The sequence below is a fragment of the Raphanus sativus genome, chromosome 6, assembly GCF_000801105.2.
Source record: "Raphanus sativus cultivar WK10039 chromosome 6, ASM80110v3, whole genome shotgun sequence".
Lineage (NCBI taxonomy): Eukaryota > Viridiplantae > Streptophyta > Magnoliopsida > Brassicales > Brassicaceae > Raphanus > Raphanus sativus.
In genome coordinates, this window is record NC_079516.1 from 31,988,265 (window position 1) to 32,006,560 (window position 18,296).

The following is an 18,296-nucleotide window of genomic DNA, read 5'->3' on the forward strand; positions in this document are numbered from 1 at the left end:
GTATTGGACATCAGTGGTGGCTCGAACAATCGTTGAGAAGAGAGACAGAGAGAGGAGATTACAGAGTGAAAGCTAATCTCAAAGAGAGAGGGACGTGAGATACGCAAGACTCGTCACAACTTCACCCTCCCTGACTGATGTTCTCCTGCAACATCACTGATGAAGAAACCCCCTAACTACAATTAACATGTATAAGCTTTGATTTCGACCATGTATGTTGTTGATATAGATCTGCAGTGATTTTCTCATCAGTATCCTCGCCGGTGTCGTCGTCAGTATCGCCGCCGCCGTGTCGTCGAAAGAGAAACAAAGTTTTTTTTCTGTTTTTAATTATATTTGACTAGATTTTGACCCGCGCTTAAGAAGCGCGGGTTTGTTTTCGATATTTTTTAATAATTGTGGAATTTTGTTTTCAGTCAATGTTTATAGTTTGTTAATGTTTTATATTCTAAAAGTGTTTTGTATGGAAGATTTTATAAGGGAAATGATATATGTTTAATAAATTGTGTTCTTATTTAATTTTAAACCAAATAGATTATTCAAATAAAGTGACAATCTAAGCCCAATTTCGTATCAATTACAAAATATAAAATATGAGCTACAATTGTCGAAGATTTTATTATGGGCTACAATTATCGAAGTTATCATAATGTTTTAGTTTGCAAATGGGTTTCACACAATCTTAATTAAATTGGGCTTGGGTTGACTCCATCTAATAGATATATATTAAATAAATAAACAAATAATTAGTGGTCTGAAGCAAAAATATTAGAGTCAATTTGTTCAAAAACCATAGAAGATTCACAAATTAGGTAAATACACAAAACAATGTTTTGTGGAGGTTGGCGTATTCTTCGTGTGAAAGTAGATTACCATATTAACCCTATACTATATTCCTAAATAAATTAGTTTGTACAGTTCAGTATAGGTCATAGGGTTATTAGCATTTTGACTAGATTTGGTAATTCACGCGTTTTGCCTAACTCTCTCAAAACTCATCTTTTTGTTTTTTAGGGTTCAGAGGCGCCGAGTAATGCGGCGCTCTTGCCGGAGCTCGCGGGGTGACTTTCCCCCTCACGAAAACTCGTGCACCTTGACGGAATGGTGTAGATCCGGTATGTTGGAAGAACATCCTCTTTAATCTCTGCGACTTGGATGGTCTATGTGCGAAGACCCTATGAAAGCTTCAAGCTTCAAGCTTTGGTGGCTCGAAATCTTCGGAAGTCGGCGTCTGTGGCCGGTGCTCTCCGGAGTAGGCTTGGTCTTGACGGTGACGGGTGAAGGAACGAGCTTGGACAACTCTGTTGCGTGTAGCTGCGGCTATAGTTCTCTTCTTTTAACATTTAATACCCATTTCTGTTGAAATCAAACAGAGAAGAAGTGTATTTGGAATCAAAATAAAATGTGTAGTTAAGGTGAAGTCTAGGAACGACATCGCAGTGGTATGTCTAAGAGATGTTGTTTTGTTTGCAAAAAATTTCCAGGTTATGGGCCGAGTGATATGTTTGTGGCGAGGGAAGTGGAAGAAGAATAGGGAACATGAATGGCATTTTTTCCTGGACCAGACTGATTTTGGATTAGGGGTGACAGTGGATGAGAACGAGAGTTTTCAGACACTTAAAGATTTATCATGCTAAGAAATATGTGTTTCTTGGATAATATATTAATTAACTTCTCTATGAAAATTGTTAAGAGAATTTTTGGGAGGTTAACGTGCTGATTTTGGGAGTGAACGGATAAAAACATTATTGGATACACTAAATATTTAATAGCCAGCAAATAAAAATATTGTGGCCTGTTAAGCTTTTCTATATATTAATAGCCAACAAATAAAAATATTGTAGCCTGTTAAGCTTTTCATTAGCATGTTAAAAAATATCGTAGCTAGATCAGTTCTCATTTGATATGTTAGCCGTATTTTTTTAAACTCTAACAATATGTGTTAGCCGTATAAAATATATATTTTCAAATTAAATGTGTTAGCAGTGTAACAATGAATTTCAAATAATTCTAAATACAAAATGTTTTACGTTTAACAAAAAAGTGCAAGGCTAATTAAAATATTAACCAAAGCAACTTTAATAAAGACGAATAACAAACTAAAGGTCACTATGATGAAGAAAAAAAATATTTTTTTTCTTCAGTTTCTCCTCGTAGTCATTTTCACCAGCTGAATGATCGTTCAGTTAAGGTACCAAAATCAGACTTAAATAACATTCACCAAAAGACAATCAACTTTCAAAAAAAATTAGGTTGAGTACGCCAAAGCAACAACTTTCTTCTTGTGATTTGCTCCATGACTGAAAGAAAGAACTTCAAAAACCCATAGACTCATAGTCTATTAACTTCTGATGACTCTGATCTATTGATATTTCGCCACACTCCATTTGGATACTTGGTTTCTTGAAATCAGAAATGCCCACAGGTTCCTCTCCGATCGCAAACATTCTTGAGGGAAATGCTATAGACAGCGCATCACTCAGATTTGAATCCATTTTGAATTAGACAAATGACACAAATAAGACAGAGTAAATAGATGTGTTATGTCTGATATATATCATTGAAGGGACGAACAGTAACATATAATAGAAGAAGAAGAGATGTCTCGGTTATAATGATTTGGGGAAATTTTATGAGAATAATATAATATATCAAGTTGTCTAACACAGATATATTTCGTGTAGAATTAGATTATCAAAAAAAGAATCTAAAAGAATATGTGGACATTATGAAAATCGAAGAATAAAAGGCAGTAGGGGTATAATGGTCAGAAATTAATCGACAATTACTAGAGAAACAAAATATGGGTATAGAGCTAATTATGTGATCTTTTTCGTGTGTACACTGCAAATACTCAAAATATTATCGGTACAGAAGGAAAAAAAATCATAAAGCTATGTCTTAAAGAAAAAGAAGTTCACCGACAGTTTCCTCCTTACATCTCCAGAACGGATCGTTTTTAAACCCCTTTCTATTTCTGATGTTGCTGAGATAAAAACAATCGATAAACATGTATTAGATCGGAGATAACAAAGTAAGTTTCCTCTTCCCTCTCAAATATCATTTTGTTTAATTTTTTTATTTCAAGCCTAAGCGATTTTTATTTTGACATGCAAGAGAATAAATGATTGTTTTAGCAGGATATCAAAAGGATTTTAAGATCAGAGTCTATCGATTCAAATCCTGTTAAGTCAGATTATATTAAACAACTTTATAGATAAAGTAAATATTTGCTAACATCCCTTCCGTTGGGGATAGTTGGGAATGTGGCTGCCCAGATACCAGAGTTATCAAAAAAAAAAAAAAAAAAAGTAAATATTTGCTTCTGTTTTTTTTCCCCTTTGTCTGGTTTTTATTTATTTCAAGCTTTAAAGCGAATTTTATTTTGACATTGCAGAATATAACAGATGGTTTTAGCTGGAGATCTTTGGATTATACGATCAGAGTTACTGGTCTAAAATTTCCAGATTCAGATCATGTTAAGTCGGAATAAGAACAAAATCTTATTTAGAATCAACGAATGATAAGACCCATTCAATAAGGTAAATATTTAATTTTCCTTTTTTCCCTAAAAATATAAGATTGTCTGTTTTTAATTTTTCTAGCAACAATGGTCTTTTTTAAAGTTTATTAGGTTATTAATATTGTGGTATTTTTCAGAATTCAATAACAAAGATGAATATTGATGGTAGTTTAAATGATTTTAATCTAAATGTTTTTTGCATACACGATAGTGGGTTGATGCATTATGTATATTTGAAACAGAGTTCTTTTCCAAGTTCAAATTAAAGATATACATATTCAGAACCTGTCATCGCGATGGGTTGAATCAGTGATTTTAGTTGTCTACAGAAAAGCTATTTGGTATTTATGATCAGTTGGTCTGAAGGCACCACCAGCACAAGAAACACTGAAATGATCAATGTTTCTCCACGCTCTAACACAGACATGTTTTGCAACTTCAGGAAGGTATGGATTTTTGTTCCCTTTAGAAAATAAAGAATCATATTGGTTAGCATATTTCTTAACATAAAAATTACGTGGAATTCGAAAACCATATAGAATGTTAAACTTACATTTGCATTAGATATGATTAGTTCCAAAGATTCTCCCACATCTTTCATAAAATGTCTCCATGTATGGAGGATTTTCACTTGTATATGCGGCAAGCAGTCCTGCGTTGCTTGATTTGGTTCAAGAAAGAGAGTTGCATATTGTTTGCCATTGTGTGTGTTTAGACTTGTTTGAGGTATAGCATGGAAACAGATGTTTATTTATATTAGGAGAGGCTACAGAGGAAGTAGGTTACGCTAATTTAGGATAAATATTATGGAGATATAATTAGATTGTTGATTAAGGAATATACTGCGAGTATTTAGCGAATTTCGGTGATTGTATAAGGAAAATCGAAATTAATCTATATATTAAATAAACTTGTAGACCAAGTTTAATCTGTCCCTAGATTTTGACCCGCGCTTCGAAAGCGCGGATTTATTGGATTATAAACAGAAACACATTTTCATGTGAGTTAGTATTTGAGATTATTGTACATTATTATGTTACAAATTCATATTATATCGAAAAAGAAAATTTATTTAAACTTAATTAGTTTATTTAATATTTTAAAATAATTTTTTATTAGACATAGGCATTTTATCCGAAGCCGAAAAACCGAACCTAAACCAATCCGAAAATACATATTTAGTTTGGGTTTTAGATCCAAAACAAAATACGTATTGGATATATTTTTGGACCCGCATGTCTCGGTTCGGTCCAAGTCCTATCTGAGACCCAATCGGTTACCAAAGTACCCAAACTTTTTGTATATATTAAATATATTTGGATATTTAAGATATATTTTCAGTATTATGATAATTTTAAGTTAAAAAGTGATACTAAAGTTTACTCTCTTTCTTTCATTATATATTATGTGCATTTAACAATAGTTACATTGTTAAGTTGTTGAGCCTTAAAATTAATTTGACACATTTTTCTAATTTGATACTGCGATACCAATAACAATCTAAGAACATGATACACAACCTTCGACATATAATTTATTTTTAGTAGTGTTGATGTTGGTGGTATAGCATTAACAGTAGGTATTATAAGTTATAGATATTATACGTACGTTTACCAAACATATTATTAATACGTAAATAAGAAAATTAGAATTAAAGAAGAGGTTTCAATGTATTTATAAATAATAGAGAATATTATTTGGTTGCTATATAATAGGGGTTAATTATAATATTTAATTGCATATAATGTGATGGACCAAAAAAAGGAAAGGGTCCAAACAACTTGTATAAGTCGACTTTTCAAGACTGCTTCCCTTTTAATAGTATAGATTTCTGGAATATTGCTATTCAATATCATATCTAAACTATATTCCTAACAAAATTTGTTTTACAAATAGGGAAATCGAAATTAATCATATTAGTAAATAAACTTGTACACAAAGTAATGATATATTTTGGAAATCTGGTATTCAATTTCGTATCAAAAATATACTGTTGGCCGTGATTAATTTTAGGATATTTCTAAATAACAGATTCACAATATATTGTGTTATATCAGTTTGAATTTCAAATTTGGAACCAGAAATTGTTTCACACGTTTTGAAAAATTTAGTTCGTAAACAATTTGAATTAAATAATATGAAATTGTTTAATAATGTAGATGAAATGTGAGGACATGTTTAATTGCTTAGAAGTCATTAATATATTTGGTATAATGGTATAAATTTTAAGCTATAATAAAAAGTTTATATACTGTGGTAATGGTTTTGAGTTATTGACATCTTGTATTTTTGATATAGGACTTTCATATTGGAGCCGAAGACATGTAATGGTAAAGATATTGCTGCATTGTCCATTCTCCACTAAATAATGTCGAACAGATACATACGTACATCTAGTATAATGTAAAGTGATACATTAAAGTATATAAAGCAAATATTGTGGGGCTATACTCGATAAAAAACATAGATATTAGATTGGGCCTAAGGTTATATAAAGCAAATATTGTGGGGTTTTAAAATCTTACTAATCGAAATTTGTAGGACTATTAAAAAACCATCGACATATAGGTTGAGTAATTTATGGTAACAACATTAAGAGAAATATGAGGTGTAACATTTAAATGAAAGGGTCCAAACAACTTGTATAAATAGATTTTTTCAGAATGTTTCTCTTTTAATAGAATAGATATTAGTAGATGGGGGTATCAAAGTCTTTTAGTCTGTTAATGAATGTTATATTTGTGATTTTCAGCTTCAGGTGCTATTTCGAAGATAAAAACTTTAAAGGTGCTATTATGGATAATTGCCCTTTTTATATCATCTTCGCATATGTCTAACTAAGATTCATTACTTTTTATTTTTATTACTATTGTTAGAGGTTATAAGTTTGTATTAACATGACACGATTTTCATGATTAGAATGGTATATATTTTATTAAATGTTTGTTTGACTTTTTTTTATATATGGTAAGTTAATTTGAGTTTTTATTATTGTGGTTAGGTTTAACACTCAAAACATTGATTATTTTATATTATTTATATATTTAATGTATTTTTATTTTTATTTATTTTACATATTTTATTTTAAAAGTTACTAACTTAAATAATTGAACATGAATATAATTCACTACACTAGAAAATTATTTGTTTTAAAAAACCAGAATCAAAACATAATTATAATTTTCAATATTTAAATAAATATATTACTGAATATTTTGCCAAATTTGTTTTTAAAATTCAGTTCTAAATTTATGGGATTGTGTTCATCTTGGGTTCATACCAGTTTATCATATGCTTCTTTTGCGATTGGTGTAATTGAAAACCAAGGAAACTAAAATTAGCTAAAATCAGATTTGTGAAGCATAAAAAGAGTATATATTCATGTGCATTTCTAATTAATCTATCTTATTAAAACAGAAACATTATGTTGGACCTAACATTTATTTTGTAAGTTTTTAAATTAAATACACATTTATACTTTATAGTTAAACATATATTAAGTCACTAATGTTCTTTTCTTTATACTACTATTCATGTTTCCAAACAATATACTTATTTCTTTATACTACTATCAATGTTTCCAAACAATATATTTTTTATACTACTATCAATGTTTCCAAATAATACAATAATTAATCTTAGTTATTTTATATCTATCATTTTCTCTTTAAAATTTTGTAGAAACGTCATAATTTCATAAATTGCAAAATAGTGAACTTTAAAATTTCGATTATAAGATTACAAATTATGAAACTATTACAATTTAAATCCAATTAGATTACATATCGGTCATCCATCAGTTTAATCGGTTAGTCTCGGGTTTTAGTGATTTTTTAATATGAATATTTTAAAAACATAAATTGAATTGTCAGATCTCCGGATTAACCGGTATAATCACAATCGGGTTGAATTTAAAAATACTGATTTAAATGCAAAAATATTTTAAATACACACTCTTTAAAAATAACCAAAATATTTGTTAAATTATTAGTGAAATTTTTCATCGTAAAATATCTCGCGCTTCAAAAGCGCGGGTCAAAATCTAGTTATACTTAAAATACACTCCGTCTTCTTGTTGATAAAACCATAGGCTGATATGAATAAATGAAAACCCTTATAGACTGATTGTCAATCACAGATTGAGGCATTTTCCCAGTCTTTTTTTCTCGAGTTCCTTTGGTCTCTTTTTGGCCCTCTCTAGATTTTCTCTCAGCTTAATCTCATCCTCGACCATTTTTGAACTTCATTTGCCTTCTCTTCCTCTCCGCTCTCTTTGTTGTTTCTCTCAGCTATATCTCCTTCACTTGGACAACAATATTAGAAAAACATAAAGCAAAATATAAGTAATAAACATAGCTTTTAACAAATGAACATTGTCAAGAAAAGCCACAAAAACCCATTACATGACATAAACATCATAATGTGAGCTAATACTAACAAATAAAAGGGTAGCCACATACCATGGAAACTTTAGTGAGACAAGAATTAGAAATGAAGTAAGGATTACGACATAAGTCACCTTCTATGTGATGCGGTTAAGTTCTGCTTATGCGATATCTCTATTTGCTGATATCTCACTAATTGCTCACTTCGAGTGATCCAACTTCTTTTTGGATCATGTAGCTTGATAGCCTATTCCTGAGATGACCAATCATAATAAGCATTTCTGTTTTAAAACAGATAAGTGAAACAATTGAGAAAAAATATTTCACTCTTTGATACAAATAAATGATGACAAAATCATACAGCTTACTGAAATACACTAGTTTTAGTAGTATCATCGACAATATTATCTGAATTTATAATCAAAAGACCATAATTTCAGGAATAAAAAATTAATCAAAATTGTTTTGAAGATCACCTTTTTAAAAATTATTTATTCCCACTGATTAGGCCTGGGTACGGGGCAAGTGCCCGACATTTTTGAGGTACTTGTTACCTGACTTGGTTTGTTCAAGTAGTTATATTTGTTACTTGTACTTGACCCGTTCTGAACAAGTACTCGCTATATCAAGAACTCGTAACTTTTTTGGAAACTTGTAAACTACTTGACTTGGTTTATTACTTGATTTTGTCTTTTACTTGATTTGATTTGATACTTGATTTTCTCAATTACTTAACTATTTTCCTTGACTACTTGAAGTTAAATATGAAATACTTGATATCCAAAAAAACTTCATATAAACATACAAACTTTCAAGAATAAGTTATTAGCTGTTTTAAATAATAGCTAAAGACAAAATAAAGTTAGGAATTCAACTTGGTTACTTGAACCAAATACCGAAAAAACAAAATGGAAGCGAATCAAATTCTCTAAATCCCCAAATGGATTTTAAACCTTTAGAACCGAACCAGAACCGAAACCAAAAACCAAATGGCCAGATCTAATCTGAATAATTTTAACAAAAATTTGGCAAAAAAATACCCACGCATAACGCGGATCCCTATCTAGTATATAATAATTAACAGAACAAGTAAAAAAAACAAGTAACAAGCCAAGTATCAAGCCAACTAGTTAAAAATAAAAATATATTTGATACTTGACTTGTACTTACGAGTAATAAATTCCGCTTACTTGTTACTCGACTCGATCGTAGTAAGTACTTGTTTTTTTAAACCAAGCCGAGTTAAGTAGCAAGTATAAACCGGGTATCAAGTAATGCCCAAGCCTACCACTGATACCACATTTTTCTTAAATATCTTCTAGATGCTCTTTCGAATGGGGTCACCATTCATGTACATGAGAATAAGCAGCCATACACATGGATTACACTGACTACCAGACTGTTGAGCTCATTTATGAATTTTAGACATGGTAACTATAAAAAGAAGATAAAATAATGCCAAATAATGCCAAATAATCAACAAAACTTTAATGAGACTTGGACACGTGACATGCTCTCTTTCACCTATTTGATGACGTGACGCAAGGAAAAAGAGAGAAAAGTGTACTTTATATAATAAGATGTATATATATATATAATAATGTTTGAAACGATTATAATATATTAATTGGATATATAATAAAATTTATTTTGGGATTTTAACCAATATTATTTATTGGGTATAATTTAGTTGTGTACACAATTAATCAACACTATGAGAGATTCTTTAGACATTCATATGTTTGTTTACTTATATACTATATATAATATATTACTTAATAAAGTTAGGGTTCTAATAAATATATATCTATACATTCAGATATTTTAAAGAAATTGCAATATATATATATATATATGATTTCGTTTTCTTATAGCTAAATATTTTTATTTTGATGAAAATGAAAATAATACAAACTGCAATCAATATAATTAGCTATATAAAATAAACTAATACATATCTATCTTATTAAAATAGAAACATTACAACTTCTTCTAGGTGGATTTTTAAAGATGGACCTCATATATTTAAATTAAATGTTTCATTCTTTATATATAATACGTACCATACTATAACTTTGCATTGATGTATTTCCTTAAATACAGTTCTTCTTTTTGTCCATATTCCATATATAATTTTTACATTTATTACATATCGATTTAAATAAAATATATACTAAGAATACTAAAAATATTAATCGTTCTATAATTACCCTATACAATTCATTTTAAATTGATCAGTATACTTTCATTGGCCATATTAATTTTATTAGTACGAATAACATTAGGTAGATAAGTCATAGACACATACATAAAGATATGACTATTCTTATAACTATGTTGGGCCTAATCTATTTTCTAAAACAAATAACACATAGTTTCATATATTGTATAGAATATAGTAATATTGTATAGTATTATATTTATACAGTAATACTAAAAACAAACCAAACTGAAATATAATATATATCAAAAATGCTTTGAACCATTACACACAAAATATATTAGACCTCAGAGATCAAATTCATTTTGAAATTACGTAATAATTATTTTAAAAAATTAAATTTCGTAATGTACAAAAAAACATAAGTTTTATATAAATTTTGTGTGACAATAAAAAAACACAACTCGCGATTGCAAAATGTTATTTTTACATACGAAAGACAGTTTTGATATTGTTCTTTAAACACAAAATTGAATATACAAACTCGATACTACGTAAAACTAAATAATATAGAATACATTCTAAAAATAAAACCCGTGTGGGTGTGCATATGTTTATATAATGTATAAATATATTATGTTATACATATTTTCATATAAATAATATCCCAATGTAAGTTTATATGATAAATATTGAAAATACAAACTATGTAGCACTATATATTTAAAATAATATAGAAAAAATTACTTTACGTTATCATAAAATTTAAAAATCAAATTTAGTAATTAAACACATTGCTTATTTAAACACATTAGTACACATTGTTATTTATCAAAATTTTATATTAATACACATTGCGATCATGTATAACATTTAGTAAAAACAAAAATAAAAAAAAATTGACTCCCGCTCGGTCGAGCGGGTCATGATCTAGTTAAAATATTAAAACACATATTCTATAACAACATTGTTCTAAGATTGCCTCAAGAAGAATATTTAATATAATATAATATATAATTTTTTGAAGATATTTTAGAATTATGTTCTAACTCGTACTTATACTTATTTAATTTTTTATATGTATAATAACGATACACTGCGTGTTATACTTGTAATCAATAATGCACCTAATTGGCAACATATAGATTAATTTAATTCATTAGTAACATCTAAACCCAAAAACACTTAATTAATTATTAGTAATATTTGTTTGATAATTATGAAAATCTTAAATTTTTGATCGATAAAATTACATCCAATTTATTTTGTATAAATACTTTTTCTTTGAGAAAAGTATGAAGACATAAAAATATTATATATTTTCCACTAATTAAAACCTCTTACAAATTGTTTAATTTTATATTATGTTACATATCCTATAACAAATATGATTTTAAAGATTGGATCGAGTAAGATATTTAGAATTTAATCATAATCCTTATCTTCACTTATTTAATAAAGTTTCAAATAATAGTATAAATTTAAGTTAATGATTCATTAGTTAAAATTATTAAAACCATGCAAATAGGAAAATTACTTAAAATTATAGAAAACATGATAAATAAGTAAAATCACTTCACAAATAATAATATAGATAGGTAGAAATGTTTTTACGAATATTCTTTTTCGAGATAGAAGTAAGATTTTTTGGAACTAGATTAGAACTTCAAAAACTCACAAAACATTATACATTATGAAATGGAGAGAATATTATGTTATGTTAGTTGCACACCTCGTTTAAATACATGCTTTTTTCATAGAGAAGAAATTTGTCTTCTAGTTTTGTGAAAAATTGACATGCTTCCAAAAAAAAAATTATATATGTTCTTTTTTCTTAAATTTCTTATGGTTATATAGCTCATTCATTTTTTTTATTATTATTTCGGCTCTCCCCCATTTCAATCCAACACAAGGAGATTCAACATGGACGTCCATACAAGGCTTCATATGCTTACATTCTAATATTAGAGTGGTAGCTATTGTTGTACGCAAACTCAGCTAATGATAAATTCATGTCCTATAGTTTACCCCAGTCCACTACACATGCCCGCAATAAATCTTCTAACGATTGGATTGTCCGCTGCGATTGTCCATCCATTTAATGATGTACTCATATGGACTTTGGTTCCCATAGCTTTCTGGAAAGCCAACCAAAAATTTGAAGCAAATCGTGGATCTCGATCAGACACGATACTAACTGGAATACCATGAAATTTCACAATTTTCCTCATGTACAGCTCAACACATTATTTACACCGTCTGACATTTGAAATGGGAGGAAATGTGCCGACTTAGTTAAGGCTATCACCTATACTGAATCTTTGCAGTTCTTTATCTTTGGAAGCCCGCACACAAAATCCAAATTTAGATCTTAGCGGCCATGATTTTGATACATTGTTATCAAGCATCAGAAATCTTACCTCACTGGTAACTCATTGCCTTAATAACTGCAAGAAACTTTAAATCAGTGGAAAAACTCCCACTGAGTCTTCAGTTTCTTGATGCACACATATGTCATTCCTTTTTGTAGAAGCCGATTCTGTAGAACATTTTTGAGACAAATCAAAGGAAGAGGTGAACATTGTGCTTTGGATCTACTTTTGATTTATGTAGTAGTCCTTTTTGATACCATCTCGTTTCTTTTATAGGTACAGCAACAAACCTGTTTCAAAAAAACTAAGATGCCCATTTATGTACTGAATCATCATCAAGCCACAAGGATTTGCCAAGTCATCCACCTTCTCAAGACAATACCAACGCTCGTGTTTCTAGGAATTCCTATCTGCATCACTCTAGTGGCTGTTCTTGTCGTTTCTCTCCTGCGTGTTTTCAAATGAACCTCAAGGCTCAAACCAAAGAGGTGTTAATCGGCCAATCACCTAGCAACCTTCTTATGACTTTAAAAGTGTGTCTTCTTCTGCAATTTTCCAGGGACAAACTCCTTACATGTCTTTGGAACCTTGCCACTTCTCTTTGGCAAAGAGTGCCAAGAGTCGTGGGGGTTGGGACCCAACAAAGAAGAAAACCTTGAACTCTAGCTTGCTCAGCTTAGCATGCTTCAGCTGTCGTGAGTTACTCACACTCAGGTGTTTCTCAACTCCTTCTGTAGTAAAATTATCATTGTGTCAAATACAGTTTATTGGTCACGAAGATAACTAGACAGTACTACAAACTATGCTGAAAGGAATGCAGCATAATCTCATACATCTGATTTTCCATTATTCCAAAGTCCAAACACACCAGTATCGAAGTTGATGAGAAAAAGGAATAGACTTTTCCATTATTCTAGTCCATTTTCCATTAGCTCCTCCTCATAATCTTTCCCTCCGCATTTTCACTTCCCCTCCCTCAAATATTATTGAATAGAAACATGTAAACTTGTGCAAGTTATAACCAACAGTGGTCATATAAAGATAAGAAAAATAAACTAGATATGATAATAATAGTGCAGGAGAGAGCACACTGTTTCAAGGTCTTTTCTTAAACTTTCTCTGAGTTTTCAGTTCGATCACTATGATGGAGACATTGTCTTTGCTTCCCTTTTGAAGAGCAAGTTTTGAGAGATAATCATCCGCGGCTTGGTATGCCTGGTCTTCCCTTACACCTCTCTCAGCCAAAGGCAATGATCCATTCTTCTTGTGCCACCATAAGATCCATTTCCTTGCAATTTCGCAAGCATCTTTGTAATATCCCGAGTTGTGATATGTGAAAAAGGCTTAAGAGAATTGATTTGGCTACCAATGTCACCAAAGTTGACTTACCTTTTCCGTCACACATCCGTTTAGAACTCCAGAGTTAAGCGTGCTTGGGCTGGAGTAGTGAAACGATGGGTGACCTATCGGGAAGTGATTCGCGATACCGTGCGAGTGAGGCCAAAACACTGGAAAAGGTCGGATGGTGATTGCAGGGTCAATAAACAATGATTTCGAGCCTTGAAAAAATTAACGACCGACCGTGGGATGGGATGGGGCCCACGGGCCGAGAGAGCGGGCGTGGGTGGCCCATTAGCCGTGGACGGGTCAGGACGTTACAATCTTGGTTACTCATTACGTCCCAAAGTCCATCACTGTCCAGTATAAGACACTCGTCTTCCTTTGCTCGTGGCATAAACGTCAATTCGGGATCTGGTATTACATATGGCTTCAGATATTTGTCACCTGAAAAAGATGAATTTGTAGAAGAGGTTTGAGTAACACTATCCTCTATCGGGCAAAGTTTGCAGGAACAAAAAAACATGTAAATAAACTATATGTCTACAAATGTCGTTAATATGTTCTAAATACAAAAATAAAATTCAAAATCTGCGCGGGCTCGCGGATCAAAATCTAGTATTACTTTATAGTTTGAGGGAAGATGGAGAGAATAATCTGGGCCTAATTTTGGTCCTTTCCTTAGGGGGCCAAACCAAGAGAATGGGCCGCATAAGCAGGAGCCCGCAACAAGGATACAAGCTAGAGATGAAGGATCTAAACACGTTAAAATACCCTAGAGAGAGCACACTATACACATCGACATCTTTTTACATTGTTTCTAGTCTAGTCCGATTCGATCTCTTTTGTAGTGTCCGATCTCATCTCTATTCTTTGTAATCGATCTCTTACTCAATAAAAGTCTATTTTTGTCAACAGATTTCCGATTACATCGTTGTGTTGTAAAGATATCATTGTCTATATCCATTTTCACTTCCCAGTTTACATTACAAATACTATCAAATACTTAGTGTAGATTTTATGATCTAAACATACTATCCGAACAAGTAACACATTTAAGTATAGTTTCAATTCTGTTATAATTGAAATATATTACTTTATAGTTTGAGCAGAAGATGGAGAGAATAATCTGAATGCACCGAATCACGCAACTAGTGAAGAAGATCAGTTACAGTGTCTGAGTTATTCCTGAAAGTTGACAACAATAGCAGGGTGGGGGGGGGGGGATCATTTTGATTTTTAGAACTCTGAAAAGGCCTTTTGCTTTTTATTCACTTGTTTTTTTTTTGTTGGTATCAAACTATTACAGCAAAATTGAAGAAAAGCAAAGTCTTGCTATCTCTCAAAATGTAGTAATTAATTAATAAGCACTCTTCGTTATGCTAATCCATTTTCATTAGAGATTATTCTCTTCCTTGCCTTCATTAGAGATTATTCTCTTCCTTGCCTTCTCAGCCTGCAAATTATATATAGATTCTAATAACTTTAAAAGTATTATTTTAAAAAACAGAATGTTGATATGGATCAAGTTGAAATGCCTATTTTGTACCTGTTCCTTCCAGTTCATGGAAGATGTGACTATAGCCAGAATAATTGCTTGCACAGCGGATCCAACCACAACACCGCACCACAATCCTTTTCCGTTAAACTCACATCTGAAAGCTAAGTAAAGTCCAACCGGAGCTCCTACAAGATAATAGGCAACCACGTTGTTCCAAGCTCCAATGTGTTGCCAGCCACTTCCCCTAGCAACACCGTTAAGAACTGCAGTAAATCCATCGAGAATGAAGGAAAGACAGAGCAAAGGAGATAGGTCCGCGACATAGTCCACAACTTCTTTGCTGTTGCTGAATGTGTAACCTACGATATTCCGGCAGGTGAACAGGAGTGTGCTAAAGAAAACTGACTCTATCAGCCAGAGACAAAGCCCTGCCAATATTGATACCCTAGCAACTTGAGGACTTCCAGCTCCCAAATTGTTTGCCACGCGTGTGCTGCAAGAAACCAATCCATGATACTAAATGTTGGGGAAATGAAGTTGATGATGTTTTGAGTTAACAGTTCAGATCATACCTCACAGCTGCCGCAACTCCAGATGAAATTACATAGTGCAAAGTTGATGTTGTAAGACTGACATAGTGACATGACATGAAACAAATAGAATTAATACTCAAAGCCGTATAGGAGGACAACTCAGGGAAAAGTTAGCTTTGACAGCTCTAACTTTTTGAACTTTATATTAAAATTTAACATTGAATTGTAAAAAATCATTTACTAAGAACTTTATATAAACATTGTTACTGGCCCCAGATTATATTAAATAAAAATTGTGAAAGTTCTTACTACTTTGTCAATAAATTAAGAAGTTTTTTTATCAAAGTTCTTAGTACTTTGTAAATCATTTACTAAGAGATTTTTTAATCAAAGTGTACAACCTCCAAAATCTCATATCCGACTCTGTTAATACTTTTTCAATGAATTGAAGTGTTGTATATTTTACTAACCATATTGAAAGCACAGAGGTCTCCAGTTTCGGGTTTGGGAGTAGTCCTGAGGAGAGGATGAGCATTTCAAATAGCCACCATTCTAGGCTATTACAAAGAAAAAGACAGAAAATTGCAAGTGAGATAGGAGGATGCAGACCCTGACCCAGCAGTAAATTTAATTGACTTACCACAACATTGCTGCTGATGGGACTCCGTAATGGAAGAATTGTTTGACACAAGACACGAAGTCACCGGATACAAAGGCGCGAGTCTTCTCACAAGAGGTGGAGAATCTCATGTAGCATGCTAGTATCACAGCGTAAAACAAGAAAGACACACTAATGGCCAAAGCAGCTCCATTGCTTCCAAGACCAAACACGGAAACCAAAGTCCAGCAAGCCGGGATGTGGAACAAAAGGGTGGTTACGGCACAGTAAAGAAGTGGAACAACCAACCCTTGTGTTAGCAGAAACCGAGTTAGTGGTATGACAATAGCATGTCCGAACAAAGCCGGTATGAGCCAAAAAGCGTAGGAGCCAGCGACTCTGGAGATGTCAGGGTCTTGTCCAAGAAAGATCAAAAGCTTGTCCATATAAATCCAAATAATTGATATGAAGAAACAAATTGGGATATTGGAGGCAATGGCAGAGTATGTGTAGGTTCCGAGTTTTTCGTATTCTTTGGCTCCATAAGCTTGCCCACAAAGTGTTTCTAAAGCGCCAACTAATCCATACTGCACAAAGAGTTTCAAGATTGTAGAGTCAGTTTCAAGATTATAGTAAACAATTATTACATTAAACCCTACAAATGATATATTTAATATTTATTAATCCATATGAAGAACAAACATAATCTTTCTTATAAGAACATAAATTATATACTTAAAAATTAAGAAGCATAAACATATCTAAAATTCTATGCCAACTTTATAACTATTAATCAAATATATTATATATGTTAATATATATAGGTTAAAGGTGGAGCTATAAATGAATTATTAGAATATTAAAAATAAATTCATAAGCGCTAATACTTTTATGACACAAACAAGAATAAAAATACTAATTTTAGGAATATATTTGAAAGTATAAATACGTAATTTCTATAATAGCGTGAACTGAAATATATCTAATTTTTATAAATAAATTTATAGTAAGAAAATATTGTATATACTAAAAAAATATAAAATCTCTATTATATAAAAGTGTAACTGATCGAATAAAATATTAAAATAGAAAGTCTCAGCATAGTTATTACCATAATACTGAAACCGGAGACATTTGTGAAGGAGGTGGCAAGAGCGACGCCGGAGAGCTGAAGCTCGCTTTTGTGGCCGGCGACCATAACTGAGATGACTGGCAATAGGTATTGAGCAATGGTAACGGTGGCCATAGGAGCGGCTATGCGGCCCACTTCCTTTAGCTCGACCGTGAGCTGACTTCTTTGCCATGTCGTTTTAACGGGAACTAACTCATCCTCTCTTAGAAGAAATGGCTCTTCCATTGTCGTCTTCCAAGTCTTTGCAGGGTTTTGCCTTTGATTTCACGATTAAATGGAAACTTTAAAGACAGAAAGAAACCAATATCAATGAAGAAATTTCTCTGCAAGTCGTGAGAGTATATTTTATTATTAATTGACAAGATATTCCAGCAAAGGAGTATTATAAATTTTCTACGAGGATACTGTAATCTTTCGTATTATCATATACTAGTATATAATAGAGAAATTATATAATATATAAGGGAGGTGAGATGATGGAGACCAAATTGTATTTTGAAAGTTGCTGATGTGTATTTTATGGAAGAAATCTATTAAAACTAAACACTATATTAACCAATTAAATTGTGTTGAGGCCTTGAAGGCCTTGCTTTTGATTCTAAGATGATACTGAATCTTTTGATCAAGAAAAAAAAAGATGATACTGAATCTTTTTAAACTACGCGTTGGGGGACAGTGAACCTTCATCGTATGAAACGCCTGATGGGCGGATTCTCAATTTATAGATTGCTGGATCAATGAATTTTCGAACTA

At 31.6% G+C, this 18,296-nt stretch overlaps 1 protein-coding gene and 1 long non-coding RNA gene across 6 annotated transcripts; one reads left to right on the forward strand and one right to left on the reverse strand.

The window, feature by feature from the left end:
• Nucleotides 1-2,831: 2,831 nt before the first annotated feature.
• LOC108810455 (uncharacterized) lies at nucleotides 2,832-5,969 on the forward strand. 5 transcript variants are annotated; one of them, XR_008935805.1, is made up of 5 exons: nucleotides 2,832-3,034; nucleotides 3,141-3,311; nucleotides 3,398-3,542; nucleotides 3,766-3,969; nucleotides 5,822-5,969. It is a non-coding gene; the product is annotated as an uncharacterized LOC108810455 (long non-coding RNA). The 5 variants fall into 5 exon arrangements; XR_008935803.1 differs by having other exon boundaries at nucleotides 2,839-3,034; nucleotides 3,118-3,222; XR_001943104.2 differs by having other exon boundaries at nucleotides 2,839-3,034; nucleotides 3,141-3,222.
• Nucleotides 5,970-15,032: 9,063 nt separating this feature from the next.
• Nucleotides 15,033-17,911, reverse strand: LOC108810656 (protein DETOXIFICATION 3-like). Its single transcript, XM_018582762.2, has 6 exons — nucleotides 17,523-17,911; nucleotides 16,454-16,998; nucleotides 16,284-16,370; nucleotides 15,853-15,909; nucleotides 15,329-15,773; nucleotides 15,033-15,235 (listed from the first exon to the last, which is right to left on the reverse strand). The coding sequence occupies exons 1-6, from the start codon at nucleotides 17,766-17,768 to the stop codon at nucleotides 15,176-15,178; spliced, it is 1,440 nt and encodes a 479-aa protein (XP_018438264.1). The 5' UTR covers nucleotides 17,769-17,911; the 3' UTR covers nucleotides 15,033-15,175.
• Between the last annotated feature and the right edge of the window lie 385 nt (nucleotides 17,912-18,296).

Coding starts and splice junctions, on each gene's coding strand:
- LOC108810656 (XM_018582762.2), bottom strand. CDS start 17,768: ATGGAAGAGCCATTTCTTCTAAGAGAGGATGAGTTAGTTCCCGTTAAA. Junction 15,910..16,283: donor ACCTCTGTGCTTTCAATATG/GTTAGTAAAATA, acceptor TCACTATGTCAG/TCTTACAACATCAACTTTGC. Junction 15,774..15,852: donor GGAGTTGCGGCAGCTGTGAG/GTATGATCTGAA, acceptor GGTTTCTTGCAG/CACACGCGTGGCAAACAATT.